Source organism: Folsomia candida, unplaced genomic scaffold (assembly GCF_002217175.1).
Source record: "Folsomia candida strain VU population unplaced genomic scaffold, ASM221717v1 Fcan01_Sc003, whole genome shotgun sequence".
Taxonomy (NCBI): Eukaryota; Metazoa; Arthropoda; class Collembola; order Entomobryomorpha; family Isotomidae; genus Folsomia; species Folsomia candida.
Genome location: NW_019091195.1, coordinates 516,108 through 538,265, shown reverse-complemented (window position 1 = coordinate 538,265; position 22,158 = coordinate 516,108). Strand labels below are relative to the sequence as shown.

Below are 22,158 nucleotides of genomic sequence, written 5' to 3'. Positions count from 1 at the left end.
GTATTGATTTTACTTTCTCCATCCGAATCATCATCGTTCTTTCGTCACCTTGCCATCATCCTTCCGAGTCGAGGAAGAAAGTCGTGTAGAAAATCTCTACCTCACTTTCTCTCACTTTCTCCGCTCGTTTCGTGATCCCACTGCTCATGCCATTTACATGTATGAAACTACACACGTATAAGTTCAGCTACGACCTGTTGGAGATATTTTGACGAATGTATAGCACTGTGTGCGTGCAACTGGTTTTGCTCCATGAGCAAGTTGCATGGGATGCGATCAAATACGCTAAATACTGAATATTATCCATTTTATTCCTAACTACATAAGATACTGAAGTAAAAAATGTGTTTGATACATATTTCAAAACATGTCTGATTTTATATTCTCTGTATTGATTCACTCCAGATTGATCACAAACTTACTGATGTCAGATGAAATGGAGGATATTAGTAAATTTATGTAACACAATCTACATACCTTTCTTAATCATGTGTAATCTCCACGGCAATGATAAGTAATACGTAGTTTACACTATGTGAAAACTATTGAGGATCGCCATCAGTCAGGACTGTTTGATTTTTATGCATATTCAAGTCTAGTAGATAAAAGCAAGCAATTATGCATTTATTTTCATTCCAATTCAAACGCATCTTTCACTTTCGAAATAAAATATATATGTGCTTCGTTTTGGGGTTTGAGATCAGCATATTTTCTACTAAATGGTGAAGATTGATTATTTGCTAATTGTTACAAAACAAGTATTTGATGAGGCAACAAAGAGATGAATAAATAAACACTGCATATATTTGCACGTTAAAATAAACAAACTCAAGTTATACATACACTTGGAGTAGACCTTTATACACGTATGTACATACTTCGATCATGAAGTTATATAAAAATATGAATTTGTCCTCCATACATGCGTATTCATCTCGGTTCAATCACAGTAAACACATCGGAGTTGACGACGATGACGACTCATTCGAATGACGCATGTTCTCCTCACTTCATTACCTGTCACAAGTTTTATGTTTTCACTTTTATGAAAAGTTTGAGTGACTTGATCAAATTATTTACTTGAGAGTGACATTTCGTCTTCATCCCACGCTAATATTCTGTCAAAACAACTGGGAAAAGTTGTTTATTGGTTGTAAATGTTGTCCATCCGTGTTGTAAAGTTCAATCTATTTCCAGACGGTAGGAAAAGTTTCTCAAAGTTATTTCAGAGTATCGATTACTCTTTCTCCGACTAAGCCTTCATTCTGCTTGCGTAGCCAGGCCACCGTCTTTCATAAAGATGCCCTACTTTCATGTACATATCGGCACTATGCATGACGCTGTCATTATATATTCATATATATTCACTTTCACCGGAGGGAGCACATCAGCCTAAAAGCCCAGAAGCGTGTGTGGCTTAGACCAACAAGTGTTGAGTCTGGGTAAAGAACGTCAGTTTGCACTTACACGTCTGGGAGGAGACAGGTTCCAGGTGTTTCCGTGTCGGAAGTGGGTGCTGCTGCTGAGATTATGACCATGATTACGCAACGACTTGTTGCATTTACTAAATTGATAGGTTTAGCCTTCATCGTAATTTTGTGTGGTCACGTTGGTCCGTACGTGCATGGTGAGTACTTTCTCGGTGAAATGAACCGATTTGTTAGATATATGGGCAGACTTGAGATTTTCTAAATACAGGTGCTGACCGTCAAGAGCTGAACTGCAATCTGAGATTAAACGATCTGTGTCACTCTTTAAGGTATGATTTGCTTTATTTCATGGGATTTGAGTACATTGCTGAGTAAATATTTTGTTCGTAGACAAGCCGATGCCTGTCACACCATTCCGTACTGTATTCATTGCGTGTGGAATACGGCACTAATACCGAAGGAGGATGTCGACAAGTGTCAAATGTGCAAAGATGAGATTATTGAGGGAAGCAGAAACCAGGTAATTTCACTCTTGTAAATATTTGTAGATCAATTCTGAAACATATATCTGACTTTTTCTATACACACGTACATATAGATTGACATTATTCCCCTCTTTCAATCAACTTGCAAACTCCACGGAAATGAGGAAGACGTCCAAAGATGTACCCAACTCGTGGAAAACTTTTCACTTCGTCTGATTCGTAAGTATTCATACATATTTACAAAAGTTATACATATGCAATTCCGTAGAGACTTATTTTTCCTTAGACGAAATCTCTACACAAAACATCACCACGCACGATGTCTGCTCCCTTCTGGCCCTTTGTCGGGCCCTGTTTGAAGTCAGCGTTACCAGTGTGGACGCTGCCAGCATAGAAGATTTGAAGCCCATCGCCAGTGAAAATACTGGCGGTGGCTCTCTTGGCGTGGAGAAAAGTGGGGGAGGACGCGGAGGTGGTGGATTTGCACTGGGCGGCAGAGGTACCGTCGGTACAAATAAAGGGTCGGGAAGGGGTTCGATTTCAGGGGCAAAAGCGCGAGGTTCTGTAAATCGGGTGGAATACGGCTCGCAATATCATGGCGGAGGGGGGTGGTATGTTCCCATCTTTATTGCAAACAGTGGTGGGGGCAGAGGAAGACATACTTGCAATTTGCAAGAGGAAAGGGACGAGTATGCTAATTTTTATGCACTCTTGCACTGCAGTTTTGTCGTCGTATTTATCATATTTTGTGTGTATTTATTGTCACGGAGGAGGAGGGATAGCAATAGGAATGAGGATATTTAGAAGGTAAACATGCTTTGAAGGATTTGAACGACGGGAACAAAGTTGTATTTACAATGAGAAACTTTGACAAAACAATATACATAAAGGAACGAAGGTACCTAAAAATGGTGGTGGAACAAGTCAATCTTTTAGACACAAAGGGAAGGAATTGTACCTACTTTTTACTTGGCAGATTAATTGACCGAGTGGATTTCCTAAGAATTGGTGTTATAAATACGTATTTACATATGTATCTACCTCCCGTCCGAAATGTTTAACTTATGACAGCAAAATTCATTGCACACATTAATGTACAGTATGTAACAAATTTAATGCTACGATGACATAATTTTTATATCGACATGGTCGCGTAAATTTTAAAATTTGAAACTTCGCATAAAAATCTAAAAAGTATATACGGACAATTTCCTCGTCGCCGATTTTTAATATCGCACAAAGGTCAAAGGTCACCATTATTTTTGTGAACAAATTTGAGGCGTCGAAAAGCAAACTTCGTAGATAATTTTTTTTGAACTTTCTAGTATTTTTTATCGGATGCGACATGCGTTTTGAAGAAAAATGAGCTTTGGTCGGACCGTGTACGATTTTTTTGACGCCCACAGGAATTTTTCGCCAAGGACAGGTTGAAGACCTAAAATCGCCACCGCGGGGAAAATTCGAAAACTGAAATATACGTTTGCATACCGGGACTGTCAATATGCCAACGTATATTTCAGTTTTCGAATTTTCCCCGCGGTGGCGATTTTAGGTCTTCAACCTGTCCTTGGCGAAAAATTCCTGTGGGCGTCAAAAAAATCGTACACGGTCTGACCAAAGCTCATTTTTCTTCAAAACGCATGTCGCATCCAATAAAAAATACTAGAAAGTTCAAAAAAAATTATCCACGACGTTTTTTTTTCGACGCCTCAAATTTGTTCACAAAAATAATGGTGACCTTTGACCTTTGTGCGATATTAAAAATCGGCGACGAGGAAATTGTCCGTATATACTTTTTAGATTTTTATGCGAAGTTTCAAATTTTAAAATTTACGCGATCATGTCGATATAAAAATTATGTCATCGTAGCATTAAATTTGTTACATACTGTACGTACTAGATTTTATACTCGCTAGAGTGAATTCTTAATTATGTGTAAATTGCAGATTAAAAAGGTGCTGGGCATTCAACAATTATAATTCTTGAATGTTTAGTTATAAAGGGGTGCAATATTCAAGTCTACATATGAATTTAAAATGATCTGATATACTTACTGCACACGTAGTTTTAGTCCAATTTTAGTTCTATAAAAGTTAATTAAAATAAATATCTATGTACATATGTATATGTTGTCACAAATCAAAGTATCGAGTATTACCATATAAAGTATTGTACGAACCTAAATAATTAAGTTCTCTAAAAGAATAATAAAAACCATTAACTAATAAATCTGTAACATTGGTAAAGAAAAGCCATGACAATGGCTACAAAATTTATGAATTGCACTAAATGCATAACGTTGAATTCACTTCATGATTGCCAACCATTAATAAATTAGTTAAATATTTCCCATTCAAAGCTAAATTAGCTATTAACAAGCGTAACAATTGCACTTTGATTTAAAAATCTCTGCAACTTACATATGTAACGTCATGCATGTTGTGTAAAGTACGAGAATTTTTAACTGCCTCCACGACACGAATGGTTGTCATACTAAAATTTACGTATTAGGTAATAAATTTGCAAACAGTTTAACAAATATAGCTACGTGACTGCCAGCCACAGTTTAAACTATTCACTAACGTTGCATGTGCACTAACTATTTTATGCATTTGCACATCTCTTTTTTTACTCGAGTATTAATTTAACGCGTTTTTCTGCATAAACTAGAGCGTTGAGGTATTTTAGTGTATCTGCATATGTAATGCTAGTCAATCAAAACACGACAAATTAGAAATGATTAACTATTTTGTTCTAATATTGATAATGATGTGGATAACCACAGATTTACATGGAACGGTACGATCACTATTCGACATTCCATATTTATTTACCTACTAGTCAAATATTATTTTGCTTTAAATTCCAGACTGCAAAAAGAAGACTTGACATCAAAGAAGATATAGAAAATCATACGACATGTCAAGGAGTCAAGATCGAAGTCCCTGCCGACATTATGCTCAGCTTTATCGGCGCTGCCGCCCAGTGCCTCGCATTTGAGGACGAATTTGTAAGATGAAATATAAAATATATCATTCTCAAATTTTGAGAAAGATTTTGCATCGTAGTGCTTCAAGCTGTGCACAAGTTATAACTATCACGGGATGATTAAAGCTAATAAAATCGACATGGAGTTTTTGAGAAACGAGGCGAAAAAATTTTCCTTGCCGGATCCAGAGACTCAAAAGAGGTTCGATCAGCTCGTCGACGCTGTGGAAATTTGTGCAGTGATTCGTGAGTGCATCTGCTTCTTAAACGTTCTCCGGAAGTATTTAAATATTTTTTAACTTATTAATTGTTAATGTATATTTTCTAGTTGGCGATTTTGAGAAGCCAAACGAGAGCAATCTTATTTGTGCGAAGGCTCAAACACATAGCGAATGCATGGAGAAGAGGTTTCAAGAGGTTTGTAATCCTCCTGGGGTGTAATTCAGTGCTACATGTGCAGAAATATTACAATAATAATTTATCTGGGTTATGATGTTCATAAGAATGAAGATTTTGATGTGTACAGAAATAGTTAATGTACAATTTTATATCTGCTCATTTGTGTCTCTACGTGAGGTATCAATTTCTAAATAAGCAAACCAGAAACTAATCTTAAGGAGCATTTAATTTTGCATAGTAATCTCGACATGAACTTGTCATCGAATTAATTGCTAAATATTTACTCATATTTATAACTTCATAATTAAGAAACCCAAGTTTTGTCTAATGCGTGTTACTAAACTTGACCATTGTCCACTTACTCCCTTCTCACGGTAAATGTTCTACAAATAAATCAAATACTTATTATCTTTAATTCTTTACTTCGTAAATTGTGTACATATTGAAAGTAAATATTTTGCGTATTTTTCGCCTTACAATGATTTAAAATATGCAAAATTCAGCATGGGGTTTAATTCAACTCTTTCTTAAAATATGTAACAGAAACGCAAATGGAACAACACTACGCATGAAAAACTAAAAATCACCTGAAAAATAAGTGAATATGTAACAACAAAGCTTTGTCTTCAGCAAAAATATAAACAATGACGCTAGAAACATGTATTTCTTGGCGTCATTACAACAATATTATTGTGTCGACCTGTGCACCCAAGGAGTCACAACAACTACTATGTTCATACCATGTACGTCAGATTATTTCAATTGTCGCATACACATTGCAACCATTACGCGCAATGTAGTTACAACAACAAAGAGTTTTAAGGACCAAAAACTTTGTTATGCTTCATGACCGACTGCACGTCCCCAAAATTGTTTACATTCTCACGGTAAGACTTTCATTAATTAAGTCATGCATGCGTGGGTGGAATCGGACTTCTGTATAAAACTCATGCTCACCTGTCAAACATTTTCATTCCAACAATATCATTCTCCAATTGCCCAGTTTGACTTAAAAGTTTTTTCTTGAAATACATACAAAATGTGCTTCTGCTTCCCATCTTCAACGACCGTTGTAACAAAACAGGGTGTTAAACGACTTGACGAAATTCGCCCTGGTGACTTTATTTTGACCCTGAATAAGCACCAGCAACAAAAGTGGACCAAGTTTTACACTTGGGGACATCGCGAGAAGGACCTCAGCGCAGATTTCTTAAAGATTACGGTGGTTGGCGGAAGTGAGATTTGCATTTCTGAGAATCATTTGCTTTTTGTTGTTGACAAAGAAAATGAGCATGCAAAAGTTGCTAAGATGGCAGGACAGCTTGTCATCGGTGAGAAAAATACTGGAATATATTTAATTCGTAAAAAATTTTTGGGCAGGAATTATGACAATTTTAATTAAATTTAGGAGACAAACTTTACCATATTTCGTCGACTAGATCTGTCACCATGCGCTCCATTGTTTCCATCATACCAGTTCAACTTTCTGGAGCTTACGCTCCTTTCACAATGTCGGGAACATTTCTAGGAAACAACTTTCTCGTGGCGTGCTACGCTAGCGTGAACAATTTCAAGTTGGCGCATGCAGTCCTCGCTCCACTCCGATTTTGGACCAAGTCGACAGTGAAGAAGGACGCGGAGAGACCGGAAGGGATTCACGGGTATAATTTGGCTCTCATGAAAATGAGAGAATCTCTTCCGACATCTTGGCAGACGATGGTGTAACTTTTGTTTGTGTGTTGAGGATTAAAAATTAAATGTAGTAATATCAAATCTTTATCAAACTTTACATGATCAAAGAAATTGTAGATAAATGTATCCCAATAAAATCATATAACACATTATGCAATTTTATTAATGCATGTTTGTCATCTAATAATTTACAATTTTTATACAATTACCACTCGATAATGCACTATAAATAATTCATAAACAAAATCCTAATGCGCCTTCCTCCAAAATAGCAGGATTTTGGTAAACCCCTTTCTAAAGTCAGGATTAACGTACGCGTAAATGCAGGGATTGCAGGCCGAATTTGAGTACCCGATGGCCACAATTATTGGCAGGATAACCGGAGAAGGTCGACTTTCTTCGGGAATAAATCCAATAATGGAATATCCCAAAGTAAAGGGGAGCCAAAGCAAGGCAAACGCTAAAATTATAATCCCCAACATTTTTGCAGCAGTACGATTTTTTGTCAAAGTTAATGCCGGATCTTCACCGTTCTTCCCAATTATTGTACTTGTCGACCTATGAATATGGTATCGCCCGTGAGGATGACCCATTGTAATAGTTGTATCAGAATAATTAGTGCTCATCCTACTCTGCAGTACTTCCCTCCTGTGTTGCAGTTTTTGATAAATGGCGGCGTACGTCGAGACCAATAAAGCGACTGGGAGGACGTAGCTCCCAAAGGCTAAGTGGACGCTGAGATCCCTCGACATGGTGGACACGCACAGACCCAATTGTTCGCTTCGGTCACCAATCGCCTCCCAATCCTTGACCGGTGGAAAGATCAGCCAGAAGGCGAACGTCCAGATGAGACAGATCCTCCTTAGGAAGAATGGGAAGGTCCGTCTCCGCATGTAGGTGAGAGTGTCGAAAATTAGGTGGTAGCGATCCATAGAAATTGCGATGAGGTGCAGGACCGAGGCTGTAGCGAGTAGCCAGGCGAAGAGCATGTAAATTTGACACCACAGCCGACCCCTGGGTTACAAGAGCAATTTAGTTTCGTATTTGTCCATCCCAGAGAAAGGAGTGATTCCTCGTGACAATATATGGCGTGACTTTAAACTTACCAAGGCCAAGCTTCTGACCCAAGTTCGCCAATCATCGTGGGCGCAAGGAACACGCCGACCAAAAGGTCCGCAGTTGCTAATGAGATGAGATAACTGTTCTGTGGTTTTCGGACCGGTTTATAAAAAATCCAGGCGAGAAGGACCAAACTGTTTCCAACGATGGTGGCAAAGCTGACCAGTCCCAAAAATATTACCAAAGGGATTCGAGCACCCAGGGTCAGTATGGTCATTTTTAAGAGGAATCGTTTAATATGAGAGAAATCTGTAGCGTGTAAAATTTTCTGACATGTGCTCGTGGTAACGATGGTTTCAGCCCTAGTTAAAATACGTATTGGAATTTACATTATGTGTGACAGAAATAAGCATGAATCGTACCGAACAGTGATGAGACGACCGTGTATTACATAAGTACATGAACTCGTAGCATGTCTCTTATGTAATTTGCATACGTTAATCAAATGTACTTACTTTTAAATATTCGGCTTTTCATATAGTTGTAGAGAAACAAATTGTAAAATTTAAGAGTTTTTGCCACTATGAATTAATATTTTGACTTAAATGCTGACAATACTGACTCATCAACTGTATTGTGCAGCAAGTTAAGCCTTAAGATTAGTTCATGCACATATTTATGTATATTTTTATTTATGTATGTATGTATGTATATATTTATATGTGGCGTAGATATTTATATTTACCACTAAAATAATACTATTAATCAGAGTCACGTTTTTATTTGCAAGGTTTAATTAGTTGCAAATTTCTTGGTCAAACACAGCCAGGAATGCATTTTAGGATGCTACTTGCCTGGAGAAAGGTGTTAATTAATTTCTTGAAGCACACCCATTTATCGATTAGCGCTTTATCAGAGCTTTGATTTCATCAACACCCCGCATAAATATTACCGAATCAACTAAAATAAATAGTTTTCACGTGACAATTAAATACATGTCAGATTGACTAGGTCTTGTTTTTTGATGTCACATGACAAGTGAAGTCTTAGCGATGTGGTTTAGTATTTCATGAAACTGCATATTTTATAAATACATGCGGTGTATTTTAAAGGGTGATGTAAATGATAGACTTTATTAAACGTCGAATTTAACTTCACATAAATAGTATGCTACAGTTAAAAAAATTCAAGTAACCAAACTGCATATAAGGAATGTAATGTAATGTACATACGCAGGTGATAATTCATGTTTAATTGGTCAAGGCCTTTTTTAATTATGTTAATAGTTTTTCTGGTTAAACTTACCCGAATGCTTATGGAAATTATTTAAATTAATCTTAAACATCGATAACATTGGTTAATTGAGTAACTTAATTAAATATCATAATTGATATCCTTCAAAGTTAAAGATGTATTGAATCCAGGAAAAAATGCATATCTAAATATATAAAATTGATTGTCTCATAAATGTGACAATTGCATCCAAAAAAGACAATTACGTCATTTCAAGCACAAATACTTCTCCGAGTCCTTTGGGTTTTTCATAAACTTTTCCGCTTTCATGGCAAATCTGCCCCTCGGATGCACAATTCCTGACCAAATTTCATGAGCCTCCTTAATAAAGGCAGCCGCCAGCTTCATCGTTCTCTTCCTCTGCACCCCCACTTCAAACCCAATCTCCAAAATTTGCGCTTTTTGAATCCAACTCCCCTGCACCCGCTCCCAGGTGACAAGCAAATCTCCAATAATCTCCAAGTCAATCTTGGCATCTATTTTGGTATAGCGCTTGCCCCCACCAACGATGCATGCTCTCATATTTCTGCCCCTGGCAATAAGATTGTCCACGACTGCATTCCAGCAGAAACAATCGGATGGACAAACAATGTTCCATGTCGAGCTCAACATTTCTCTCGCATCCTGAAAAGTCTCAAGAATTTTGCCTTGACCAGCCAGATAGCTCTGGGCCGTGTAAACTTCGTCGTAACAAACATAATTGACACAGATTTCCTCGCCAGGTTGGATGCACCTCTTAGCGTAGATAATCATCGTCTAAAACAACGGCACGTATATAAGCGAACGGTTATACGATACGATTTATAATGTATAAAGATTAATATGTGTCCACCTTGAAATCGGGATCAATCATCTTGGCTGCATTCGATCCACAGTCGTGATTTGCTACTCGGCTACGTCCCAGGGATTTGCATGAGGTACGGGGATCCGAGAAAATGTCGCTTGTTCGAAATCCATCCACCATAATTCGAGTCTTGGCTGGCATGAATCGCTTCGCAATGAGCCCAAGACCTTTCGCCGGCACAATGGCGACACTCCAGTCCAGATCTTCTTCCCCATAAGGAAGCCCACACCAGGATTTGTGACCTTGTCCGACTCCAGCTTCATATGCACAAATACGTAGAAATTTTAAGATGTATATCTCCAATAAATTTAACGCATTTTAATTAACTTACGCCTGCTTCCTGCCCCCTCTTCCACATTTTTGAGTTTCCAATCCTTAGCTTGACATTTAGGACTGCAATATGCTCTTTTGTGGCATTTGGAGCACATCCTGACTTTGTTGGCAGGGATAAAATTTAGGCAGAAGGCGCAATGTCTATCGATCTTCGACATTTTTTATCTCTTTATATTTGTGACAATTTGATTAACAGTTTGATTAAGTAGTTAACTCCAAAAAATCTAATATGTCTGTTCGTCAGTTGAAAAGTAAAAATTAATCTGGTCGTACAGCTTGCTCACTAAATAGTGAACTAACTAGAGCAGAAATACAATGCAACAGTCCTGACTAGTGACGACGCTAATTGAGGTTCTTGGAAAGCATAACAAGAGTATTGCATTCTGTATTTTACTGTCCGATTCAGTAATAAATATTCGGATATTTGATAACTTGGGACTCATTTCTTATCGCTGTACAATAGCGTATTTAAATATTATGAGTTATTAATGTGGTCATGTTAATATCACATTTCATGTCGTAAAATTATACCTTGCCGTCAAATAGACAAACATGTTGGGTTTCTTTCCACCTCATTGAGAAGTTAAATAAGTGCATATGTATATTATTTACCCTGTCTCGCATACACATTTACATACATAAATACATAGATACGCATGGTTGTTGAAATATGCCCGAGATTTTAATTTCCTGTTTATAAAAACCAAGTTGAAAAGTTTATACATTGGCCTGAAAGTGTGGGATATTTTGGCTACGTGATATTTTGCACTCGGGTCATGGAAGCCCATCCAAATTTCATTCATTCGCGAATTTATGAGCTTTTTAAGTGCTACTCTTGGCCAGAAATATATCTTGTAGTACGAATTTAATTAACAAATAATAAATGTATGAATTTACAATTATTGAATAATTAATGTGTATCAAATTTATGTAGCTTCTGCATTTAACATCATCCAGAGTTACGCTAATAGTGCTGACGATAATCTTAAGTCACGCTTCATCTAAATAAAAAGACGAAAAAATTGATAAACACATTTTGATGGCAAGGTCTCTTTTCTCAAATAGTCAAAATTCGTACCCGTGATCCCCCAAACCGACTTCCTACCACGGAAGCAACGTCTTTGATCTGTCCCTCAGTGAGTAGTAGCTTATCCGCCGTGATTTTTATAGTTCCAGCTTCACCGGTACTTTCACAGACTGCGAGGACATTTAACACTCCATTCGCACATATTTCCATTGTAACGTTGATCCTTTCCTTTCCTACCGGTCTGGGTGGAATGCCAGACAAGTTAAACGTGCCCAGGAACGAATTCTTCTCTGTATCTGAATTCTCTCCTTGATATGCATTAATGGTCACGGAGGTTTGATTGTGTTGGGTCGTAACATACACTTGTGTCAATTTCGTCGGGACTTTTGTATGTTTTGGTATAATTCTTGAAAATTTCTTCCCACGAGTTTCGACTCCAATCGATATCGGCGTAATGTCCTGAATTCGCGTATACATTTTCTCTCCTTGTGTCACCTGACCATTCAAAATTGCTGCATGGATGGCCGCACCATGAGCCACGGCCTCGTCAGGGTTAACATTATGGCTCAAAGTAGCCCCGTCAAAATAGGCAGACAACATTTCTCTAATCTTTGGAATTTTTGTGGATCCACCAACAAGTACAATGTCGTCAATCAAATGCTTCACAAAGTTGTGACTTTTTATGCAGTCGTCCACAATGGTTATCGTCTCATCGAATAGGGATTGATTAAGTTGGTTGAATTTTTCACGAGTGATTTCAACATTAAGATGCAGCATTTCATTTTTATCTTGTATTAGGAAGGGGACGTCAATATTCACCATGTCACACGTGAGAGCTGAAAGATGCAGTTTTTTCGTCTCACAGACTGATTGTATGCGTTGCAGCCTGCGTTTGACACTTCGTCTCTCCAAAGCACTTGTAGCATCGATCCCCTTCATCAAGTCAATGCCGCTCTTCTTCTTAAATTCTTCGACGCAATATTTCATCATGTTTTGATCAAAGTCGCGTCCACCAAGGTACGAATCACCTCCGAGGGCGAGCGTCTCAATTTCCCCGTTGGTGATTTTCAGCAGCGATACGTCAAAAGTGCCACCACCCAGGTCGTAGATGAATACGTGTCGTAAAGGCTTCTCACACTCATCAAGGCGGAATGCGACCGAAGCAGCGATGGGTTCAGGAAGTACCTACATACGTAACATGTGCATGTATAACTAGATAAGTAAATGTATTACTGGTAAAAATTTCAATGTAGTTAAAAACTATGCAAGTACATACCGCCAGGACGTCTAAACCTGCACATCTCGCAGCGTCGATCGTGGCCTGGCGTTGAGTGTCTCCAAAGTATGCAGGCACCGTGATTACGGCTTTCGTCACTTGCATTCCTAAATGCTCCTCTGCCATGCGTCTCATCTCTGACAAAACCTCGGCAGATATTTGTTCTGGCGAGATCAAATTAGAACCAATCGTAAATTTTGGGGCTCCACCTTGGTTCACGATGTTTATGTGACTTGATTTTATAGCCCTTTGGGTACGATGGTCATTAAATTTCCGCCCGAGTATTCGTTTAGCATCGAACACAGTATTTTCCACGTATTCAAACGCTGTTTCTTTTGCCTCGACTCCCACTTTTTCGGCTGATCCGTCATCCTTCATTCTCACACAGCTTGGAATAATTGAAGGTCCCACGGGGCTTGGAATGATTTTAACTTCACCACCTTGATAAACAGCGACGCAGGTGTACGTTGTGCCAAGGTCGATTCCAAGGGATAAATCAGTCGCAAAGTTTTTGTCAAACTCTTTCTTGTGCGATTTGAAGGTCAGGTCAAGGGCAAATTTTACCTCGTTAAGCTGGACGGGGAGGAGTTTCTTGCTGCTGGATGCCAACCTTCGAAGGATCAGTGTTTTAATTTTCTCATTTGCATCAATGAGATCCTCCCTTCGTTGAAATTTTAAATTGTGTGCGTATTTTTTAAGTTCTGTATCGTAAATAGCTCGCGCATCTCGAATCGCTGTCTCAGTTTCTTTTGCTCTTGTTTCCAGCAAGATTTCAAACCCATCCTTGACATCCGTAGTCATCAATTTGTAGGATTGTTCAAAATGACCAAGTCTCAAGGTCACCAGTTTTTCATTTATTCCTCCCATTCCTTGTCTCACTTTTTCTTTTCCAAGTCGCATTTGCGTTTCAATTAAACTTTCAAATTCTAACATTGTGGTACAAGTGTCCATCCTCGAGAAAAGAATGGTTTGAACATCTGCAATGATTTTATCCTCCGCGATCCCCATCGCTTTATTGAAATCTTGCAATTCTTTTCGCAAATCAGTATCCCGTTGGCAGAGAAATTTTTCAATTTTAGCTTTCAATTGGGTCATGAGTTCTTTCATGCATGGATGTCGAATGGGACCAGTTTTATTTAAAAGATGGTCAATTACGTTTCGCATACAAGTCTCATTAGCGTCTTGTAGTGCTTCCTGATTTAGAATGTAATCTTCCCGTGTCACTGCAGACTTCAGTTGGTCGACGTAAAGCTTGAAGCCAGTTTTCAACGCTGTTTTGATGAGCTTGTCTTGTTCTCCCCTAATTTTAATTGCTTCCGTCGCAGCGGAGAGAAATCTGTTCTTCAGCTCATAAATGAAATTCGTCTCGAGCTCAATTTTATCCTCGTGCGGCATTAAAGATTTTTCTTTAGAAATGTTTCGATACTCGGTTTCATACCGGGAAACCAGCTCTTCCTGGGAGGCGTAGATGTCGTTGATATTTTTAAGCGTTGCAGCAATAGTCAGGACTTCCGCGGTTGTGGCGTCGTACAGTTTCTCATTCTCTGCGCACCTCTCTTTCTGCATGGAGGAAATAAATTGTTTATAACTCGTGTGCCAGGCTGTAAAAACGTCGTACATTTCAAGTTCCAAAGCTTTGGTAACATTCTTTTTAAATTGCGGAGGTCCAGAAATGTTCATTTTTTCAAATCGGTTAATGATCTCTTTATTAATTTCTTCTATTTTTGTGTCCATATCTTCAGGAATGGACTTCTGGCCGGGCTGCCAGATGCTGCTGGTTAATCGTGTGGAGTACGCTTGCGAGGAGAACTTTACCGTTTCGTTTGATTGTGAAAGAGCAGCGTTATACAGTTTTTCGTTGTTGTCCAGGATTATTTTTTCCCTGGTGTCGAGCTCCGAGGATAATTCAGAGAGTAGAATTTGGAGCTCTTTATCGCTAAATTTTGATGCATGGGTCAGTTTAAATGTAGAAATCGTATTAGGTTTGTACATGGTACTAGCACCGAGCAGTACTTCTGGCAAAGTGAAGAGCGACGGGGAAAGTTCTTCTGTCATGTTATCCTCGTAATTGGAGCAGCTCGTCTGAATTAAACTGCTTGCTAGCGATCTCTTGATCTGATGTTGGTCGTTTCCGTCAGCGAAGCGAGTTTTTATCGTAAATATGAGTTCATCTCTGGCCGATAAAATATGAGACGGGGTTCCGACTTGGACAACATGGTTGAAAACGACGAGCAGTTCATCCATCAGAGTTTTATGACATTGTTCAACCCCACCTTTTATTATGCTGGCTTCAAATATCTGCCCAAGAAAGGCGTTATGCTGAACTGCGAGATGCGCAAGTACTTCTTTAGCAGATGATGCAGAATATATCAAGTTTTCGGGAGTAGAATTTAAGCGTGCATTCGTAAAATATGTTTTAATCGTATTAAATCGTGATTGGGAAATTTGATATTTCGTGAGAATGGGACGCACGACATTTTCGGAATTTGCAATTCTGTGGCGCAATCCGATATCTGACAACAATTTATCCGGAGGATTTGGTACTTCCAAGAATTGAACGCTGGCAAAGAAATTTTCCAATTTTTGCAATTCCTCTTCAGACAATGGGACTTCCGGGTTGGAGGATTTTACGATTTTAAGATGTGCCGGACTACACGGCTTCTCCACAATCGAGGAATAACTTGCCATGTTATCATCCTCTACTTGTAAAGCTTGCATGAATATTGATGCATGACGAGAGAGTGGGATACGCTCGGAAATTACGACATGATGTGAAATAAAGAAGCAGAACCCAAGCAGTATTGTATCCACTTCTGGGCGTCCAGTGCATAAAACCGTTAAAAGAACTACTTGTGCAACTTTTCCATCTTCTTGATCGGTAGTTGGCAGTCGTAATGCAGTTATGCTTCCAGGCGAGGTCATGGCATCTTGTGCAAGAATAAGTGAATCGGTCATCTCGACATCTTCGTTGAGAATTTCGTGGAGCATGGAGGATTCTGGATCGTCGGGAAATACGATCTCCGAGACTAGGACGATGTCGTGTCCTGAGGTGGACTGCTCCAAATCTGCAAGCGTTGCTTCACAAAGACGGAATGGGGGTAGAGCAGCAGGGTCGTTATTCGGGAGGAGTTCCACCAGTGTGGAGATGACATATTGGTTGTCACTGATGGACGACATTTTGATGGATCTATATTACAGAAGATTAATTAAAATACTTGAAAACGCGATATAAATACCCATTAATTAATTACATGACTTTTCTGACATGTTTTAGCGAAATTGTAATCGTAATAAATTGATTATTGTCGTAACATGATCTATCGAAGCCTTACCTGCTTACATTAGTCGTATTCAGCAGTATGAATTTAGAATAATTCAACTTTCTGCTGCAAATTATGTCCGCGTCTCGGAACTTTGAAGCGTTGCATGCAAATGCGCTTACGTGATGCCGGAAAGATTGTTTTTTCGGTACATGTAGGAACTGACTATACTTTATTATCTTATCGCTCATAAACACTGTGAAATCCTCAACCATGTATGTACATATCAGAGCTGATACATGCAAATCGTAGTCTTCTCAAATGCAAATGTCCAGTATTCTTGCGGTCATTAAACTTATTGTAAACACGTTGCTCTTCTACCTCAACTATGTCCTTATTTGACATTTTCGTGCTAAATATAGTAACATCAAAATAAACCATATATTCAATCCATAACTCGAAAGTATTAATATATTAAAGAGAGAGTATCTGAATCTTGCAAATTATGAATATGAACTTAATCGGTTAAGGGAGAGCATCAGAGCTAAACATAAGCAAATTAGACTGAAATTTTGGAAATATAAGATGTTACATAACAAATACTTTTAGTGAAAGTTCAACGACGAAATCAATGCGTTAAATTATTTATTAAATAAGACCAAAAGTTTCATGTGGAGATGAGATGTTTATAGTTTGTCTTTCATATATACGTTGCCTGTTTCGAGTCGAAACTTTCGACCATAATGGTGGGTAGAAATATGTATGTACATGTACATATGTAGGTAAATATATATGCACATATTTGCATTATGTCAACTACCGGTTCTGTGCATATTTACAACCATATTTAGTGCATACTTACTCCGAGTAGGATTTGTGCCCATTTTTCGGAAAACTTTATACTTAAGATGATCAGGCTCACCGTTTACCATTACGCCGTACTTTACGTTTCCATATTTTTTGGCCAATATTTACATTACTTGTTTGTATCATAAAGAAGTGAAACTGGGGATATTTTTTATTGAGTTCAAGTCAATTTCGCAGCAAACTATTTGTACTCGAACATTTCCTATTGACGAGGAAGTGACCAGCAAATATTTATTATTTATGTGACATCCCGTATTTGGTTCATACGTCCACAGTTTCAAAGAACGCCGGAGTGGAGACGGTTTGAAATTTTACAAATTAATATTATACTTCAAAAATCTACAGGATATTACGGAAAATTTGTAGCCCTACATCCTTCCAAAGTAAGTCAGTCATAAAGTCTCAATCCTCGTATTTTAATTTGCACTACAGACAATTATGAAGTATTTTAAAAAGCTAAATACAGGAAGCTGTATATGCATAGCTGTCATTTAGGAAAACCATTAAACTTCATATAGACACATGCATTACAAATAGCTTTATGCATACATAGGATCATGGAGAGGAAGAAGGGTCATAGTATTTACACGCACAATAAAGAGGAAAATAAGATATTTTCAAAGTTTCCGACTTCAGTACAAGAAAAAATTACAGTAATGATGAAGACCTTAAATTCAAAGTATGATGGAACATTTCAGAATCTACGAGATTCCGCAGGTGCATAAATTAAGATTATCATTTCACAATAGTGGACTCTTAATGCAATGAGTATAACTATGGTAAAATACATATAGATTTGCTGGAATTGAGGATGGAAATATTACACGGCGATGTTCACCAGTATCAATCGGATGCTGAGAAATATGTAGGAAAATGTTTCACAAAAGAACTCAGACGTCTTATGGAAACCAATTTGAAACTTCACAAGGAGCTTGGGAAACTGGAACTGGTTGGCAGAGAGGATTTACTGAATTTGAGAAACAAGTTGATTTTACAAAATGAGAACATTTGGCTAGCAACATGTCGCAGAGCGCATGAGAATTTTTGTGACAATTGTGAAGTAAAAATTATGTAGATAGGAATGCCACATAGGTATATATATATGCATACATTTGTGTATCGTATATATATTTAGGTAGGATCAAATTCAATTATCACACATTTTTAAATATATATTTATGTATCTTTTTTTGTACAAATCATGGTTCACTTTATTTCTAAAGAAATAAATAAACTTAGTAATGTGAATGGTTGGAATTTTGGTATTTTACTCTAAATTAGCTAAATTAAAACCAGGGACTTTATTGTCTTTAATACAATTTGACTTTAACCATAGTCTGCTTATGATTTTACCCAAGCTAAGCATTTTATGTTAAGCCATTTACAATACTTAATTAATAATCAAATAAATGTACGTAGATTCCAAGTTTGTGGCATGAATAACAATTGTTGTATCGAATACTTTGTAACCTAATTTTTTACTTCCTTAGTGCGAGATGGACGTAGTTAATATATCGGACGACTCCTTGTCTTCGGATCAAACCTGCACTCCTGCCTTGGCAGTTGAGAAGTTGAACCATGCAAATCTTGCAAATTTCGAAGGACTGAAAAAATCACATATAAAGGAGGAAGAACTTTCAGAGATGTTTTCAAATTGGAACATAGTTTATGATAAAGAATGTGGGACCTCAGTTACAATCGATGGGAATACCAGAGTCAAAATTTCAAGGAAGCCCAAAACCAACCTTACAACGACCACTAAAAAGAAACTCAAGCATAAAAACACGTCGTGCCTTAACCTCAGAATGTTCTACACAAAAGGAAAACCCAAATCGGTAAAATTTGTAAAACAAGTACTAAATGATCACTAGATTAATTGGTCTTACCTCCAATAACTTACATAGTACTCTAATCCTAAGATATGTACTCGTCTTCTAAAGGTAGCAGACCTTCCATGCGGCTCAACTTCAAGTCCTGGGAATAACTTATCGACCTCCAAAAATTCGTCTTCTCAATTCACACAACTAAAGAGTCACATAAATTCTCTTGACGATGTCGCAGCCTGCAAACTTTATGAGGATGAACTCTCAACATTTTTTGATGATAAGTCATACTTGATATCAAACGATGTGCTGGTTAATGCACATTGTGATGTGAGGAACAAAATCACTGCTCATGAATTGAGCTTCCCGATAGATTTACTCGACGAAAAATTGGCCCCAGCTAGAGACAAATTTTATAAACATGTCGTCATGCACAATGAAACAGTTTTACTCTCCAAATACGGAATCGAAAATTTCGAAAAGTTAGGATACAAAACCTTTCTGTTTGAAATATGCATATCGAGAGGAACTCAACGAAGTGAAAACTTGATTGATTTTTTCTTATCTGAAGTTCATAACTCTATCGATTCCCTAATTAATGTTTATCATGGCGAAGGTGACCTTTGGGTTTGGATACGACAAACATTAGGTTCCTTAGAGAACGACTTTTTGGAATTGCAGAAATTTTTGTACGATTGTGTCGACCGGTTTGAAGAGGATGCTAAGTTTATTCATAATACATCCGAAAATTGCAATTCTAATCCCATCCAAACTTCTGATGCTAAATTTCATGAGGCGGCTCGCAGAGGAGAAAATTTGATTAATGATTACTTTTCCATGCAATTTAACATGGTTGAAAGAATTCAGGATTTGGGAAATGAGTTGGCATTGTTGTTTGTAAAATACTTGGATTCATTTATGACTCAAACTGTGGAGACAAAGCTATTTTCTCCAGAAACACTGAACCAACTTTACAATGATGTAGAATCATTTCTTCTTACAAATTTTGCAGACAGTTTGAAAATGATTTTTGACCATGAGTTTCAAAAGATGAGTGACACGTGGGGGTACAATGGACAAATGAAGGATTGTAATAAATTACCTGCGGTAACACATTTAATGGAATTTCAACAAAAACGAGGCACAGAATTTGCATGCAGTTTGTTTAAGGACGTCTTCCGTAATATTTCAGACAGAAACAAGACAAATGTTAAAAAAACGTATGACGAGTGTTTCAAATTAGTGGAGAAAGGTAACCATGCGTTTGAATCAGCTATTATTGACGGGATAAGTGACGAGAAGTCTTTCTCGTATAGTCAAGAAGGTTATGCTAAACTGTACCTTAGAGAATTATCAAGTGCTCGAGAAAAACTGAAAGTGGGGCTGAATGGTTTGAAATATTCTGTTAAATTAGGGCACATTCTTTCCCATTTTGATAAACAATGTGAATCTGCAAGTAATGTAATTTTATCACTGATTACCCACAAGTTTAAAAATAACATTCCTTGTTCAACTGATAAAGACTTACCCGTAAAAGAACCAGAAAAGCCTGGTTTTAATCAAGTAGAAAGCAAATCGTTCGTAATTGATCTTAACTTTTGGAGGATGGAAATTGTCTCCAGTGATTTTTCTCATGAAAATACAACCAGTAAAATATTTAAATTTCTCCCTTCTTTTCTGATCACAGAATCCGGAGTCATTGTGAGTGGCGATAGTAACGTACTAAAAAAAGGCCATCAAGGTGATTTATTGTATCACTTGAAGAGCATCCTTGATCCGAACGACTTGTATAAAGCATATCCATGTTATGTAAATGGGGAACTTGCCCCGAAAACAAGAATCGATTTAATCGTATCACTTTTTCTCGCCGAGATTAAGCAGATCATTGAAAGGGAATTATGCATTAAGTGGGACACAGTGGCAATAACTGTACCTCTTCGATTTACGATGGGACAGCGATACATTATGAAGCAAGCAGCAGCTATGGCTGGATTTTTGTCTTGTATTTTAATTAACAACACAAGCGCAGCGGCAGTTGATGCCTTTCTTACTAGGAAATTGAATTCAAAGAGGCAGATGTTTGTTGCAATTAAGTCGGACGGAGTTTTTGATTCTGCAATTTATTGTTTGGATAGTGCCACAAGATCATCTCCGGCTCAGGTTGTAAGGATGATGCACTCTTATTGCAACATTCCTGAAAATTTATCCGATAGCTGGTTAATTGAACAAAAACTGAGAGGGAAAATTCAAGGAAAAAACTGGACTTTGATTAGTTGTGCAATGTCATTCAAGAAATTAACATGTTCCAAGGGCAGAAATATTTGCACCTGTGTCTTAAATATAAAACAGGATGATATTGGCTGGTCAGGGAACGTGGAATATGGCGAGACAGATGTGGGGTCGTCCATTTTATTTGGAGCCTGTTTTATTCTCTCCTCCATGGAAAATTCGGGAAGGCAACCCTATGTTTTACAAGAGTGTATTCCGTATGCAATCATTTCTGTGACAGGCTCTGAGACCAGGTGTATATTTCAAAAAAAATCGAACTTTGAAAGTCAGGTTGAGCATAAAATTTCTGCGTCCAAGTTTTGGAACGCAAAAATTATTGAAGTTTGGAACCATTGCCATCGTATAATTTGCAATATAGAAGTAGATGTGCAAAATGCTTCACAATTTTTGATAAAATATTCCTTAGATTCTGCAGGACTTTTGAATGAATCATTTTCATTGATCGGTAAAAGGACAAATGCACAGTTGCAAACACCCAGGCTATCTTATGTTTGGGAAGAACCTAAGTTAACGGAGAATCACTTAACGGCAATAATTTCGCAGGGCAATTCAAAGAGTATTGATTCAAAAGGCATTCTAACGATAATACGAGGTGTTAAAGACTTCATTACAAGTGTAGAACCACGAATAGCCAGTGTTGGAAATGTAGTTCAAAAAAAGTTCTTAAGCGATGCTTTAACTGCCTTAAAAGATGAAATTGCTAGCCGAAACTGCACTGAAAATAGCATTCAGATTCAATATGATAAACTGAATGAATTGCTCAAAAAGTTTAATGTTGTTTAGCTTTACATGAGAGTGAATGATTTTTGTAAAGTTATTCACCGTAAAATAAAAAGTTTCTGAATATTTTTAGTTCGTAAATATAATAACTTTTGATACTCCATGCATTAATCTGTATTCTACAATTCTACATACCTACATACAGATGTAAATAAACTTTACATTTATATTTATAAATTGCTATTGTTCATAATTCCGTATTTATCCTGCCCTGGACAAATTGCGCACGTATCATTAAATTATTTAACTGTTGCTTATCCTAAATACATATGCATAACTGTGTAGATGAGTAACCAGGTTGAGATCATAAAGA

The 22,158-nt window shown here is 37.5% G+C and overlaps 6 protein-coding genes across 10 annotated transcripts; 4 read left to right on the top strand and 2 right to left on the bottom strand.

Annotated features, from left to right (window-relative positions):
- Nucleotides 1–1,130: 1,130 nt before the first annotated feature.
- On the top strand, nt 1,131–3,097 carry LOC118432863 (keratin, type II cytoskeletal 1-like). The gene is made up of 5 exons (XM_035850560.1): nt 1,131–1,627; nt 1,699–1,759; nt 1,821–1,950; nt 2,029–2,134; nt 2,202–3,097. The coding sequence occupies exons 1-5, from the start codon at nt 1,531–1,533 to the stop codon at nt 2,717–2,719; spliced, it is 912 nt and encodes a 303-aa protein (XP_035706453.1). The 5' UTR covers nt 1,131–1,530; the 3' UTR covers nt 2,720–3,097.
- Nucleotides 3,098–4,705: 1,608 nt separating this feature from the next.
- LOC110845547 lies at nt 4,706–5,668 on the top strand. The gene is made up of 3 exons (XM_035850279.1): nt 4,706–4,925; nt 4,984–5,149; nt 5,232–5,668. The coding sequence occupies exons 1-3, from the start codon at nt 4,707–4,709 to the stop codon at nt 5,342–5,344; spliced, it is 498 nt and encodes a 165-aa protein (XP_035706172.1). The 5' UTR covers nt 4,706; the 3' UTR covers nt 5,345–5,668.
- Nucleotides 5,669–6,275: 607 nt separating this feature from the next.
- Nucleotides 6,276–7,156, top strand: LOC110847752 (desert hedgehog protein A). Its single transcript, XM_022094748.2, has 2 exons — nt 6,276–6,633; nt 6,711–7,156. Exons 1-2 carry the CDS (start codon nt 6,342–6,344, stop codon nt 7,025–7,027), a joined length of 609 nt encoding a protein of 202 aa, XP_021950440.1. The 5' UTR covers nt 6,276–6,341; the 3' UTR covers nt 7,028–7,156.
- On the bottom strand, nt 7,137–11,226 carry LOC110845546 (tyramine receptor 1). Of its 3 annotated transcripts, XM_035849825.1 has the most exons (6): nt 10,522–11,226; nt 10,179–10,447; nt 8,569–10,102; nt 8,101–8,415; nt 7,626–8,008; nt 7,393–7,552 (listed from the first exon to the last, which is right to left on the bottom strand). In XM_035849825.1, the coding sequence occupies exons 4-6, from the start codon at nt 8,328–8,330 to the stop codon at nt 7,536–7,538; spliced, it is 630 nt and encodes a 209-aa protein (XP_035705718.1). In that variant the 5' UTR covers nt 8,331–8,415; nt 8,569–10,102; nt 10,179–10,447; nt 10,522–11,226; the 3' UTR covers nt 7,393–7,535. The 3 variants fall into 3 exon arrangements, with proteins under 3 accessions (XP_035705717.1, XP_021947676.1, XP_035705718.1); XM_035849824.1 differs by having other exon boundaries at nt 7,137–8,008; nt 8,476–10,102; XM_022091984.2 differs by having other exon boundaries at nt 7,137–8,008.
- Nucleotides 11,227–11,371: 145 nt separating this feature from the next.
- LOC118434971 lies at nt 11,372–16,287 on the bottom strand. The gene is made up of 4 exons (XM_035849823.1): nt 16,159–16,287; nt 12,827–16,013; nt 11,602–12,735; nt 11,372–11,524 (listed from the first exon to the last, which is right to left on the bottom strand). Exons 2-4 carry the CDS (start codon nt 16,001–16,003, stop codon nt 11,483–11,485), a joined length of 4,353 nt encoding a protein of 1,450 aa, XP_035705716.1. The 5' UTR covers nt 16,004–16,013; nt 16,159–16,287; the 3' UTR covers nt 11,372–11,482.
- Nucleotides 16,288–16,872: 585 nt separating this feature from the next.
- On the top strand, nt 16,873–22,022 carry LOC110847873. Of its 3 annotated transcripts, none has more exons than XM_035849399.1 (3): nt 16,873–17,336; nt 18,444–18,788; nt 18,894–22,022. In XM_035849399.1, the coding sequence occupies exons 2-3, from the start codon at nt 18,450–18,452 to the stop codon at nt 21,846–21,848; spliced, it is 3,294 nt and encodes a 1,097-aa protein (XP_035705292.1). In that variant the 5' UTR covers nt 16,873–17,336; nt 18,444–18,449; the 3' UTR covers nt 21,849–22,022. The 3 variants fall into 3 exon arrangements, 2 of the variants coding, with proteins under 2 accessions (XP_035705292.1, XP_035705293.1); XR_002547704.2 differs by lacking the exons at nt 18,444–18,788; nt 18,894–22,022 and adding exons at nt 17,507–17,670; nt 17,748–18,112 and having other exon boundaries at nt 16,876–17,336; XM_035849400.1 differs by lacking the exon at nt 16,873–17,336 and having other exon boundaries at nt 18,177–18,788.
- The last annotated feature ends 136 nt before the right edge of the window (nt 22,023–22,158 follow it).